Here is a 14,918-nt window from a genome sequence, read left to right on the forward strand (position 1 = left end):
TTAACCAGCTTATCGCTGCTTGTTTTCCCCCCACAATATCTCTTGATAATTTACTGAATTCTCTGTGGATAAATAATCATTTAAATCTCGTGCTTTCTGCTATTGCCCAATAAGGTTTGGTGTTAAAATATTACCTTCAGGACTTATTTAACGCACGTAGGAAATTCCCCACGCAGATCACACAAAACATGGCTCAAGGCTATATCTTACCACATACAAGACACAGGACTTATCTATTTACAGACTGCGATCAAAATGCAATCACTGTTAAATAGAGTATCCCTACTAAATACAATCAGTATCCCATGGAAAAATATTAAGTGTTTCTTTTATAGTCCCATTCAAACCCCCATCATCCTGTTTAAGATCACAGCTGCTGTGTGTGTGAGCGAGCCAAACGACATCTTGACCTCAAAACCCTGTTGCACATCTGGGCGGACGCGCATGCGCATTAAAACTAGGTGATCTACCCGAACTCGCAAAGAACTTTTCAAACAATTTATCTGGATCTTTCCAAGTAATCACTCGCAAAAACCGACACCGAGCGGTTTGTTTTACGGGTGGCGTAAAACGGACAAGTGAAGAAATCAGATGTAGTGACGTTGCATGTTCACAGGAAGATAAACTTTTCTACAATGCTATAAATTGGACAATGTTGCGCCAGACGGGGGACACAGAGCCGTTGTTTTGAACTTGGCATTGCTTTAATGTCACTTCATAAAGAAAACGTCATTCAAGTCAGTTTTTGGCCCCTTTTTATGATTTTATACCGCGGATGCAAAACACGTCGTCATGACAAAAGAAACTCTCTGGACCGTGGCAATCACGGCGACGTTTTTCTTCGGTTTATGCTTTTCAACCCTTAAAGCAGAAACCCCTTCTTGTCACGGAGCCTACGACCTTTACTTTGTTTTGGACCGGTAAGTACTCGCAAACTTTGATGCTGTTCTGAATTCAAACTTCTCAAGACAAAAAAAAAAAAAAATCCTCGATTTACTGTATATATTGTTGAATATTGTTTACATCACACCAAGCTCGTGTTTGTAGGTTAAGGTGTGAATAGAGTCAGTACATGTCCGTGCCAGCTATTCCGGAGTTTGACCTGATTTTACATCTGTGCCAGACACTCCTGGCGACCAGGGCCACACAGCCAGACACTTTGCTGAAATAAAGTCTTTTTGAGACTTGAGACACAGTGCAGTTTCGGTTGGTGCAGGGAGACTGGTTATCATAAAAGCAGGGGAGAAACATCTTCAGTTTCTTAAGTCTTGACCATTGTCTGTCTGTCTGTCTGTCTGTCTGTCTGTCTGTCTGTCTGTCTATCTATCTATCTATCTATCTATCTATCTATCTGTCTGTCTGTCTGTCTGTCTGTCTCTCTCTCTCTCTCTTTCTGTCTCTGTCTGCCTGCCTGCCTGCCTGCCTATCTATCTATCTATCTATCTATCTATCTCTATCTATCTATCTATCTATATCTATCTATCTATCTATGTCTGTCTGTCTGTCTGTATCTCTAATTGATGTACACAAGTTGAAGAAGACTATCCGTTCCTCTTTCTGTCTACTTCTGCCTATCTATCTATCTCTAATTGATGTACACAAGTTCAAGAAGACTATCCGTTCCTCTTTCTGTCTACTTCTGCCTATCTATCTATCTCTAATTGATGTACACAAGTTCAAGAAGACTATCTGTTCCTCTTTCTGTCTACTTCTGCCTATCTATCCTTCTGTCTGTCTAACTTTCATCTGCATGTGTAATGTTTCATATTAACTTAGATTGCTTTGAGAATCATTGTTGGCCTCAGTTCAGTCCTCCATCCTGTCTGGAAATATTACAGGATGATGGCACAGAAATGTTCTTTCCTCTTTTTGAAGAGCAGCACAGAACCAGCCAGGCATCATGACTGGTTAAGACCAGCAGATCCGGCCTCAAATGTCTGTGGCTGGAAATCAAACTTCCCTTCACAGGTCCTGACCATTTCTATTATTTGATTTGGTTTGATGTTCTCTGATGCTCCCACTAATGCTTCTCTTGATTCTCTGACCTTGGCCTGAGACAAGGAAGAAGACAATGCATCAAAATTGATTTTCTAATCGCTTGTGTTTTATGTTCTCAGCACATGCAGTGGACTATTATTAGTTATTAACAATTATTAGTTCAATTACCTTGTAGCTATTACATCAAGGGCACATTTTATACACTTTTCTCATTAAAGACACTGCAATGCATTGAGGTTAATGTCGCAGAAGTCTACTTCCACTTGACATGATACATGGATTTTATGTTGTGATATGTACAGATTTTGCAATGATGGAAAAGTAATCCAAATGATTATGAACTCATCTCAGTATGGATGTATACAGTTGCATTACCACTGCTTCCTTTGATGTTGATTTGTGTGGTGTTTTTGTATTTGCTATGGACTGCTTTTTGGCTTTTGGAGTCCTAGCTTGGCATAATTTGTGTGTTCTCTGTTACCTTTCCATTATTACTTCTCAGTGTAACATGAATTGTACACTACACCAAACAAAAGTATAAGCCTCATTGTTATAAGAGTGAGAACAAGAAAATTGACATAATACCAAATATAAATCCACAGAATATTTATAAATGCTTATAGTTCTGTTTCTGTTCAAGAAAAGGACCACACTTGTTATGCTTTGTTGGATATTTTCATCTTGTTTATCTGCTAAATATCTTAAAATGTCAAAGTTGTTTTTTGCATTTAGCCAGGCAAACTAATAGGCTGATATTTGACTATTTTGAGACTATCAGCATTGCTTAATAACCTTGTTCGCTTGGCCAGTTAATTTGTGCCAGTTTCATTATCTAGTACCAACAGTCTTGTTAATGGACAACAAACATTTTCTGTTTTGGAATTACACTGCCATTCAGCAGTTTGGGATCAGTGAGATTTTCATACAAACGAAATGAATACATTTCTTAAAAAATGAAGCATTAAATTGATCGAGTGTGAGAGTAAAGATAATTGTACATTTTGTTCTTTTGTACACTTCTGTTCATCTGAGAATTCCACAAAAATATTGAACAGCACAACTATTTTCAACACGTATAATTATATGTTTAATGCACCAAAATCAGTATATTAAAATTATTTCTGAAGGATTTCTGTGAGACTGAAGACTGCAGTAATGGCTGCTGAAAATTCAGCTTTTCCATCACAGGAATTTATTGCAATTTAAAATATAGTAAAATAAAAACAGTTTTTTAAATTAAAATATTTCAAAATATTTTTCACTTTTACTGTACATTTTTACGTCTTAATCAAATAAATGTAGCCTAGGTGATATAGTCAAATGTTTTTCGCACAGTTAGTTTGTCTTTGTCCTATTTGCTATCACGTATACGCCGGACATCCACCACTGACCCGGAAGTTTGATGTTTGGTGTTGGAGTGATGGAGTGGTTTCACGATTGAGTGTTACTGGGATCTGAAGTAGTCAGCAGTTATAATGAAGTGTCTTGACTCATATGTTGAGTGTTCCTGTGGCTCAGTGGTAGAGCATTGCATTATCAGTGCAAAAGGTTGTGGGTTCCCAATGTTAGGTAAAAAATGTTAGCCTGAATGCACTGTAAGTCTCTTTGCTTAAAAGCGTTTGCTAAATGCATAAATGTAAATGTAATATGTTGTTATAATAGCACAAGGTCCTTTATAGACAGAAATTATTTCTCTGAAACTGTGTTAACAATGAAGTGTTACTGACTCAGCAGCTTCTTTGCCACAATGTAATCAACAGCGCAGCTTTTACAATAACCAAATGGGGAAATATCACTTAAATATTTTTTTTTATAATATAACTGCCTCAAGCTGTTTTTTCTTTAGTGCTGACTTTGTTTTCCACGTGCTGCCTTACAGATCTGGGAGTGTTTCGACCGACTGGGATCAGATCTATGACTTCGTCAAAAATCTAACAGAGAGATTTGTGAGGTAAATATTCTAGGTTTATGCTACCAGACAAGTCACTTGTACAAATTCTGAATGTACCTCCCAATCTATCACATCAAAGAAAATAGCCATCACAACTTCAATCAAAGCTAAATGTTAATTTGGCTAAATGGCAGCTACACATCCGGTTCTGAGATGCCCCTACAGTGGGGAAAAAACAAAGCGTAAAAAAAAAAATCGCCAGATGAATGTGAACTTATGTAACGTTGACTCAATGTATGTGCCAGTACAGACGGTAGCGACCTAGCCAGAAGAAAGCAGTCTGCTTGAGAAAATAGCAAAGGGAGCAGGTGGGAGTGGGTGGCAAGGAGGCTCAGTCTTCTGGGCTGTGAGAATGGCCATTTGCACTGCAACCATCCAACAGCACACTTATCCCTCACACATGAAAGGAGAAGACGCAGCCAATGTACTTTAAGTCATGAGTGCAGGAAGACCAGTGCAGTCTGCCATAGACTTTGATGGTCTTCTGTTGTGCCATGTGGTCTGCACTGGCTCTTTTTTAGGGTGCTTTTTTAAGCACTGAATAGACCTGCTGTATGAATATATCATTTAGGAATTACCTTGAAGAGCTGTGTGAGGGGTTTCTGTGTTGTTTTATGGTGTAATAAGGGACCAAGCAGAAAGACAATACAAGTAGGTTACAGTACACTTGTACTCTTTATATATATTCAGGAACACAAAAACATTTCTTTTTTTTAGGACAATTTTTCATTCATGCTGGGTATTGTAATACAATTTGGCCATTGTTGTATTTATCACTTAATCATCTTGCGAAATGTTCAGTTCTCTTGCCTCTTCTTCATCTGATTTTTGTTACCAAAGTTGGCTGCTTAGATACATTTGGATTTTCTCCCTGAGTATCTCATGTGGAGGATGGTTGTGGATTGGATGTCATTCTGAGTGAGAAAAAGCAGCACCTCTCCTTATGCTCAGTCCTGAGACCTGACTTCAAATGTGTAGAGGAACCCAACATGTTCCTATGCTGTATCAGCTTTCGTGACAGAAGGTTGTGAAAAAGACCAACTGCTTCATTGAAATGTTCTTGTCATAATCAGCTATATATTTGTTGTCAGATTATGTGTCTGTTCTTTCTGAAAAAAGAATGCTGTTCCAATATCGTTAGGACATAAAATCCCCGGTTTTGTAAACCAGCAAGTTGCATGATAGCATTAGTGTTGTTATAGTTAACTAAAACTATTAACAAATGTTTCAGTTAATTGGAATAAAATTGAAAATAAAAAAATGAATATTAGTTACAAAACTTTAAAAAAAATTTTTTTTTTTTACTTTTTGCTTGTTTTGGCCTACTCTTATTGCGAATGGTAGGAGGAATAAATAGAGGAAGTGACAGGTATAAATATAATCACCAACAGGATGTCTGCATGAATCACACATGACAACCTGTTTACTGTCTGCATATCAATTAATCACTTACTTGGTCCAAGCAGAAGGAATTTTTTTCCCCAGTCACAAGCTTTTATTAGCTGGTCACATTGGCTATCTTACTCATAAACCAATTCTGATGGTTGTGAAAAGAACATGAGGACAGCCAGACTTTCTACATCACAAGATTTCTCCACATGGTTTTGCAGCAATGCTTGTTTTTAGCTTTAAAATCAAGTCTCTTCTGAAGAGCTTTTTGCTGTGGTCAAAAAAGAGATGTGTCCAACTAGAATTTGCAGCTGTACTTGATTTTCCATTTGTCATGCATTTACAATGTTTTTCAATTTTTTTCATTCTAGTCCAAATATGCGTGTGTCCTTCATAGTGTTTTCATCGAAAGCAGAGATTGTGTTAAAGCTCACTGGAGACAGGTACGAAATCAAGCTTGCATGAAGTGTTTGCAGTCCCTAGTGTATGAAAACTAGTAATACACCATGTGTTTGTGTTGTAGAGTACGTTAAAGAGGAGAAAATATTTATGGTCTAAAAGTGTACTTCATGTGTTGATGGTTTTGCATGACTCTAAAATTACCATTACATCTTATTGTGAGCATGACATTTACTAGAATATTTGTTCCGTATACACTGATTAGAATATTCTTTACTTTTCATTATCAGGTCAAAAATAAATGAAGGTCTGAAGTTTTTAAATGCTGTCAAACCAGCAGGAGAAACTTACATGCATGAAGGAATTAAACAGGTAAATAAAATGCTTTTTATGATAAATAGTGGAATGGAATTTGTGTGTGTTTTAAGAAATTAAATTTTGTGCAGACACAGGAGTGTAAATATACTTGACTGACTGTATTTCCTTGAATTAATTATTGTAGTGAAATAAACAATATAAAACTTGATAAACTTTCTAGTTCCCCTCATGACCAAGATAAGGTATAATTACATATTTCTAAATAAACACACCACATTCAGTGTCCTGAATCTGGCCTCAAGATGAGTTTAGTGTCTTTGATACAATGATAGATAATTGAAATATTTTTATATATATATTTTTATTCATCCCTGCAATTATTGAGAAAATAGAGATGTTTCTACCCGCACAACTATCACTCCCTTCCTCTTTCCAGGCAACTAAACAAATGCAAGAACAGATTAAAAAGTCCTCTAGTATCATTGTGGCTTTGACTGATGGAAAGCTTGAACCATATATCCATAAACTCACTAAGGATGAGGTGAGGTGGTATCTAACATCATACACATTTTTCTTAATTCATGGCAACAAACAATTGCATTGTTATGATTGTTTGTTGTGTATAAAGGCTGATGAAGCAAGGAAGTCTGGGGCTCGTGTGTACTGTGTTGGCGTAAAGGACTTTGATGAAGAACAGGTAATACTGACAGATTTTAAAATAGTGTGAATCCTATACAGAAAACATGCGATTAACACTTGAAAAGCTCTCTAAAGCTTCCCCAAGTAGAGGGGTTTTGCATAGTTGCCTGTAATTACAGGGCTGCTGCTCTCTTCCTGTTGCTGCAAACTGAGTTAAAGGAGAGGAAATGTCAGCACATTTCAGCCCTATTATTATTATCTCTCTTTTTGCCTGCCAACAGCTCGCCGATGTGGCTGATACCAGGGAGCAAGTGTTCCCAGTCAAAGGAGGCTTTCAAGCTCTCAAAGGCATTGTTAACTCGGTAAGTTCTCCATGCCAGGGGCACCCATCCCAAAAGGTGTGATAGAGGCCTCTAGTCAACTAAGACTGATCCATTGAACTGTTATCAAGTTCTCAAAGGTGTTGTAAATTCGTTTAGTTTATTCGCCGACGTTTAACGCCTCGTGACTAAACAAGGGCGCCAAAGTGAGTGTGCACACCGACGCGAAAAACGCCACGCGTAAAAGCGTCATTTTTTAAAAAACGCCTCGGGTTCGTTTTTTTGGTTTGACGCACCGCGTCAAAAACTATATGACCAATGAGAATGGCGCTTTTGCACACGTGTCTGGAGCTTCTGAAGTTACAGTAAAACACAACTTGGTGGCGCTCAAACACAAAACTGTCTTGCTGAGCACACATACTTAACGGCGAAGAAGATATACGCCAAGTAGCGTCTACACTGCCGGGAAGAAATAAGACGAAGAAGATGCAAGGCAAGATGAATGTAGAGTTGCTGGTCTCGTTGGTGTCGGAACACAAAGAACTATATGACAAACGCGACAGCGATTACAAAAATCTTGATAAAAGAGAACTAGTATTTCTAGTATTTCTGTTTTACATTAAGCGCCATCTAATGTCAGGGAATGAATTTGCATGTTCACTCGGCTCATCGTCAGCGAAAATCGCTTGGGTGTGAACACAAAAAACGCGTTGAAAAACGCTGGCGAATAACGCGTGCCGATATTCGTCCCGGTGTGTACGGCCCTTTGGGCTATAGTAAGCTTTGAATGATGCTTTGAACTGAGGTCAGTAGACTTCTTATGTGAACAGCCCCCTGGAGCAAAAAGGGGTTAAATGGCTTACTCAGTGGAGAAATGCTGAGAGAAAAGACAACAAACACATCACCTCAAATGAGCTGGATTATACATCCCATTTTTTTGGAAATATTTCTTGTGTTCTTTGAAAATGGAAGTATTTTTGCAGTTATTGAACTGGCTTCAGACAGATGTTTGATGCTAAAAAAAATAAATAAATATTTGTTAATTAATTAATGTTAATTTTTTAAAGATGATTTTTTGTAAATGATGTTTTTTGAAGATTTTTTGTTGTTTATTTTTGATTCTTTATGTTTTGTTATTTTCCTTAGCAATTTTTCCATGCATGTTTGCCCCTTTATGTGCGTTACATTTACAGAAGATGCAGTTTAACATTCTAAACATGGTATAAAGACTGAACATCTTCTGCCATCAGTAAACCAACAACAGCTGAGGTCAGTGTTTTTGTAAACGGGTGTGTTGTTTTGTGACCACAGGAATCAGTTTCTGGGATATTTTTCAGGTTTAGTCATGCGAGACAAAAGACTGGACCTTGTAATGTATTGTTGTGTGCAGAAAAGAGATATAAAAAAAGACCCATCATCTTGTTACTGAGCAAGCTTGTTTGGCCAAATGGAGTTTCAGGCCCAGCAAAACACAGGCATTCTCCGGTGATTAGTAATCTCGGAGGTTGGACTCGTTGGCCTCATGTTGCTCTCTTCTCAGATATCCAGGATTTGAGATCATCTGTGCATCTTTGCAGTCTGGGCCTAAAGTAGACTTAACAGAGATTTAGCAAAAAGCAAAAGCCTAAAGAATAGATTTAACCAGTCCTATTTTAATATTCCAAGAATCTTTTGATTGATTGCAGAGAAGGTTTTTTATTTTTGTGGCTTCATTAAAATATTTGCAATTATATGGTTGACTGGTGCATATGTATCGTCAAATGTTTGGGGTCAGTAAGATTATTATTATTTTTTAGAAATTAATACTTGTATTCAACAAGGATGCATTGAACTGAAACCTGAAAATGATCAAAAATTAATTTACAGTGATACAAAAGATAAATATATGCTAATAATTGCTGTTTTTTAATATTCTGTTTATTTGATTATTAAGTATTATTTTAATTATATATTATGTCATTCATAAATAAAGTACATTTTAAAATATATTAAAATAGAAATAAAAATTATTTTAAATTGTAATAATATTGCACAATTGTACTGTTTTTAGTTTATTTTTGATCAAATAAATGCAGCCTTGGTGAGCACAAGAGACTACAATTGTACTGTTTTTAGTTTATTTTTGATCAAATAAATGCAGCCTTGGTGATATATTTTGAATTCAAAATTCTCCACAAATCATGTGTACTGGACCTGTACTGGAAGGAATGGATATTGCTTAAATGGTCAAAAAGACCCAAGTGTAAACACGGGTTTCTGAGTGAAAACATAATATTGACCTAGTTGTGATGTGAAAAGGAAAGATTTTGTGGTTAAGAACATTTTCAGCCAAATTTGAAAGCAGTATTTGTAGTGCTAATTCTCACAACGCTGACACCTCATATACATACAAGAAATATTATTTAAATCTGACTGAAGCTGAAAACTGAAAACTCTTTCAGCATGATGGTGATCCAAACACAAAGCAGGGGAAAAAAAACTTTAAAAGGTCAAATCCATGATCTCAATTCAACTGAGAATTTGTGGCTCTTGCAATTTTTAGAATTTGTTGCACAGCAAGAATGTCATGATTAACCAATCAGAATCAAGTATTCTAGAGATCTTCGTAATTATTATAGATAGATGGATGCTCTAATGCTTAAAGTCTATCTCTGTGTGTGTATAGATACATGTCAAAGAAAATAAGGTGAAATGTCTTGCGATGAACCTCCTTCGTATCGTACCATCTCATAACTCATTAAAGAGTCATAAAGACCATCCTGAGTATCTTTCAACCCTGACGTTCAGTCAGTGTTCCTTCTCCCCTTTAATGATAGCAGAGTTTATCAGGTGTCATATTCAATCAGCCTGTTTTATACGTGTCCTCCACTTCAGTCTGAAGCCTCATCTCCACTGCAGGCGATTCGGAGGACCATATCTTTCTGTTAATGTTGTCTTTTTGCCCGTTGTGTACAGAGATTTGCATAGTTTGTCCTCTGTTGATTTATGTGGATGACGGGAGAAGTGATGGTGGCCTCTCACAGGCCTGTTTATATGATAATGTCAGCCCGCAGTCTCTAATAGAGCTGAAGAGGGAAAATGGCACTGCATAATTTCCCCATAACGGCTGACACGGGTCTATCCAACACCGCACTGTATGTGATGCTCGTCTCATTGAGCTTGATTTGGCATAGCAAACATCCCCGGCGTGAATGCTAAACACCCAGACACTGTGATAGCTGATACAGTGATTCAGCAGTGACAAGTACTGATTTGAATACATTTTTATCATACAGATCCTCAAGCAATCATGCACGGAGATCCTAACAGTGGAGCCGTCCAGCGTCTGTGTGAACCGTAAGCATTTTAAGGGTTTTTACAGCTGTCAGCGTGGATGAAATTGCCTGTGTGTGTGTGCGTATGAGTGGATGAGTGTGTGCATGTATGTGGACTTTGATTTGGGTGAATGCCCAGGAGTGCTTCTCATTATGTCCTCATTTGGTTTACATACCACAGAGTCCTTTGACATTGTTTTAAGAGGGAATGGTTTCACACTGGGTAGACAAACAGAAGGAGTGGTCTGCAATTTCATAGTGGATGGATCTAATTACAGTAAGTATGGTTATACTGCATATATTGACCTCAACCTCACTCTTTAGCCTGATGTAACACTGCATCGACAAAACCAAATGATTTAAGAGAGATTTTTTGTCTGGTAGTCGATTGTATCATACAGCAAGTGACAAGCAGGCCACACCTAGGATGCAAGACGTTTTGTGGATTAACTGTCAAATTAGGTTACTAAGGAGAATAAGATGCTAAACTACACCAATAAAGATTTAAAGCAGCGATTCTTAACCAGGCAGGCAGGGCCAACTTGGGAACTTCCAAGAGGGCTGCAGGATGATTAAAATTCTTTAATTGAATTGTTGAAAGGTTTGTTGAGTTAGAACAATAGCATCACGAATGGGGCAGTTTGCAGGGCCAGACATGAGGCAACAGCATGCAGGAGAGCTGTGTATTAGCCTTCTCTAAAAACACACATGCCATGGTCTTACAAAATGTTTCATAACATGCACAGTTTTAGAGATAATGTCCTCAGATTTTAAATGAAGCATGAGTAGACTTATGGCTTAAGATTCAATATGCTGCTGTGGTAAATGCTTTTAGAAGCATTTAAAATGAAAATGGGGGGTGACAGCAAAGGGATTATTAGAATTATTATTATTTTTATATAATTAAACATCTCAATTTATATGCAAAAAAAAATTTAAATAAATAAATAAATAAATAATGTTTTTATTATAACTCTGTTTAACTTCTGGAATAGCAAAATTAATTGTGGTTAATTCAATTAGCTACATTGACACTCTCTTTTTCAAAAGATTGAGAACCACTGATCTAAAGCAACAGTACTTTTGTGCTCAGTTTTTTAAGGGAAATTTAACCCAGAATGAAAATGTACTTTTATTTACTGATGTTGTTCCAAACCTGTATGACTGAATTGAATAATGCCTCTAAAATACAGTTAACGCCAAGGGGTCCTAAACTACACTTGACACCACTTACTTTCATCGTATGGACACTTTCATTATTTGGACATTTTTCAATGCATCTCCATTTGTGTTTCACAGAATAAATAAAGACATGTAGGTTTAATAGCAAATGTGGCTTAAAAAGTTTCTGTAAATTGTGTGAACTATTTATTTAACTGTGTATAAAAATCATATATATATATGGGTTTCCATAAGCAGCCACATGCTATATAGCCACTGCAGTTAGCTCTTTAGTTCTATCTCTACCAGGCTCTGAATGGCTTTTCCTTCGTGAGTGCAGTAACATTAGATGGCAGATCTACATCTGGCATCCACATGTTTGCTCATTGCTTTTGTAACCAGACAGGAAATACATAATAAACATTGAATTATAGTTGCCTTCAGCAGTGATGCGACAAAGGAATCATTTTATATATTGTGTCCTATCATATATTGTCTTTTTATATATAGTCTTTTTATATATTGTTTTTGCTTTTTTGTAAATTGTCTATTTTGTCAAATTTTATATTGTTCTTTTTATTATCTGTGTCCTGTCTTGTCACTGTCATTCTGTTGCACTGTGGAGCTTCTGTCACTGAAACAAATTCCTTGTATGTGTAAACATACCTGGCAATAAAGCTCATTCTGATTCTGATTCTGATTTTCGAGTGAGATGAAAAAAATGTCACTCTCCCCTTAACTCGACTGCACACGTCAGCAGTTCTAGTGAGCCTCTCCATCATAACAAATGTCCTGGCAGTCCTCATCTTGGGTGGAGTTTGTTCTCTAGCTAGTTTGGCAGCAGATCATAATACGGTCAACTTTCTATTCATTTTGCAGGGGTGAAGCCAAGCAAGGTGAAGAATGACTATGTCCTGTGTCCTGCTCCAGTGCTGTATTCAGTGGGACAGTGAGTATTCAGGTTTCATAAAGCAGCAAGTGTCACTGAGATCTCCAGATGTAGAGAAAGCAGATGTACTTTAAAGTATCTTTTCTAATTTCAACCCAACTTGAACAGACAGTTGCAGCCTGTTGCGCAAACTTTGTTATAACATTGTGACCCATTAAATTATTGTGTGATACACTGGCCTAAAATTTCAAGTTATAGCGTTATGTTATTGAATTAACTGTGAGACACCCTGTGTAGATCTGGGATTATCTGTGAGCAGCTTTTGTGACTTAAACGAGACGTTGATCCTCTATACGTGGTCACCATTTAAAACGCTTGCTTAATTAACTCTTGGCTGGCAACTGTGACCCATTAAGTAGTTTGCTGCTATGAACGGCTAGTAAACACATCTGGTGGAGGGCTTTAAAAGGATGTGCGACAGATGCACCGATTCCCTTTTCCACACTCCCATTTAAATAATTCACCTTATACTGACAATAGGCTACCACATAACACCTGCAACTTCTTTCTCTCTTTGTCTCTTTCCTACTACTCTATGAATATTTCTATGCATCTTCCCAGTTTGCATTCAGAAAACTGCCTATTTTTGATTGGAAGCATATCCAGGATATGCCACAAAGAAACCAACCAGTCATGTCATTTATAGCATATATGCAGACATACTGTATATAAGTTGTCCTGAACAATCCTTGCTGAACAGACCACTAGGGAATATCAAATAGTGCTTTTTTGACATTTAAAGGGTTTTCGTGGTTTCGTGGGTTAAGTGACGCCAGAAATCAGGGTCTCATCTGCAACGACAGCTGTTGGTTCATCAGACCAGGATCTAGGGCATCTGTCAGCCTGCCCATTAGCGCTGGCTGGCCCCGTCCCATAGAGACTTTGGCTGGAGGGGGCGATGAACTTTTGTCTGACAGCAGCATGTCCTCACCTGCGTTTTCACAACAACAGCGGAGTGAGAAAATAACTGAGGGACAGACCTGACACCTGCCTGCAGCCCGAGTGGTGGAACGTGCCTCATCAATAATCAATCTGATCTGTCAGGCTGCCATTTTAGCTCCATCTGTACATGAGGTGGGAGATGCGCCCAGATAACATGGCAGCGCTGCCTCCACCAGAGCTCCTCCTCTCACTCTGCGAGATGATAAAAAGATGGCCAGTCTTTCTAAAATAAAAGGCGATGACATGGTTTGATGAATGGTTTGTTTATTTTTCAATGAAAGTTTGGTGTTTTTCATATCTGGTTATGACACATATTGGATGATTTCGCCAATGTTGGAAAGCTGCTTGCCAAGCTACAAGCTAATCATAATTTGAACTTGTATACACTACAATCAGTGTATTCTTGTGGAAAAGTGGTCAGTTACAGTATACTACTATTCAAACTGTTGGGTCTAGTAAGATTTTATTAAATGTTTTTGAAAGAAGCCTCTTATGCTCACTGAGGCTGCATTTATTTGATCAAAAATTTATTTGACTGTTAAACTGTAATATTTAATATGTTTTAAGATAAATGTGTCACATGAACTCATTATAATATGCTGATTTGGTTCTCAAGAAACATTTCTTATTATTATCAAATATTGATATTTTTTGTGAAAACTATATGTATAACTAAAACTGTATGCCACATGCTACTAACAAGAAGTAGCTAACCAAATTGAAGTTATTTAAGTTGGCAATATTTTTTTAAAAATATTCTAACTGATATAAGATGGTATAATTTATTGTAATCAGAGAAGTTTTAACTTGGCACAAAAACAGTTCAAAAAATGAAATGTAAAATAATAGAAGAAATAGTAGTACAGTAGCATTTCATACAGCCTTGTTTTCTCAAAACAATGTGATGTCATTACTTGGCAGTGAATCTAACAGATTTAACTTTGCTGAAACTTTGCATTTTGTTGCAGTCTGTAAAGGCTGATGCATATGTTATATGCATATATGGTCTTTAATAATGCAATAATGCCCTTAGTTACACCCGCGTCGTCCCATTCAGCTACGTCACTTTCCGTTTCTGTCACCATGTGCTTTGTGACAAGAAAGCAAACTAACACACCACTCTCAGTCTCCCGTGGTGCTATGAGGGGCCTTCTGTGATGGCAAGAGCACTTTTGTGGCCATGTGTTTGACTCATTCTGCTGAACTTCTGTCACATTTTCTTATACTCTGCATTTCTTGACAAAAGAAAACCATTAGATGAGGCAGTCAGTTTCAGGAACAGCTTTGTATGTTTAGCATGGGATTCACCTGATTTCAATATAAATGCAATTAGGAACCTTTTGGGAATGCCTTTTAGAATTTACCACAAAGTTTCCACCTTTGATATGGAACATTCCGGCACATATTGTGGTTTCAAAGTAACTCTGAAGATAAATCAGCCTTCATTGATTGTGGTGTTTGTTGCCCATTGCAGTTTCCAAGAATACTGATCGAATGATTGACTGAATATCGGTTCTCACAAAGCACCACATTAATGT

The 14,918-nt window shown here is 37.3% G+C and overlaps 1 protein-coding gene across 1 annotated transcript in view; it reads left to right on the forward strand.

Moving 5' to 3' along the window:
• Positions 1-238: 238 nt before the first annotated feature.
• Positions 239-14,918, forward strand: part of LOC109077366 (anthrax toxin receptor 2-like) — a 54,418-nt gene continuing 39,738 nt past the window's right edge. Inside the window, exons 1-10 of the mRNA XM_042756552.1 lie at positions 239-920; positions 3,878-3,949; positions 5,710-5,781; positions 6,028-6,109; positions 6,492-6,596; positions 6,684-6,752; positions 6,976-7,056; positions 10,290-10,350; positions 10,510-10,605; positions 12,369-12,438. Coding sequence (XP_042612486.1) covers positions 793-920; positions 3,878-3,949; positions 5,710-5,781; positions 6,028-6,109; positions 6,492-6,596; positions 6,684-6,752; positions 6,976-7,056; positions 10,290-10,350; positions 10,510-10,605; positions 12,369-12,438 — 836 coding nt within the window. The 5' untranslated portion in view covers positions 239-792. The remainder of the gene's footprint in view (positions 921-3,877; positions 3,950-5,709; positions 5,782-6,027; positions 6,110-6,491; positions 6,597-6,683; positions 6,753-6,975; positions 7,057-10,289; positions 10,351-10,509; positions 10,606-12,368; positions 12,439-14,918) is intronic.

Source organism: Cyprinus carpio, chromosome A5, assembly GCF_018340385.1.
Source record: "Cyprinus carpio isolate SPL01 chromosome A5, ASM1834038v1, whole genome shotgun sequence".
NCBI classification, from domain to species: Eukaryota; Metazoa; Chordata; class Actinopteri; order Cypriniformes; family Cyprinidae; genus Cyprinus; species Cyprinus carpio.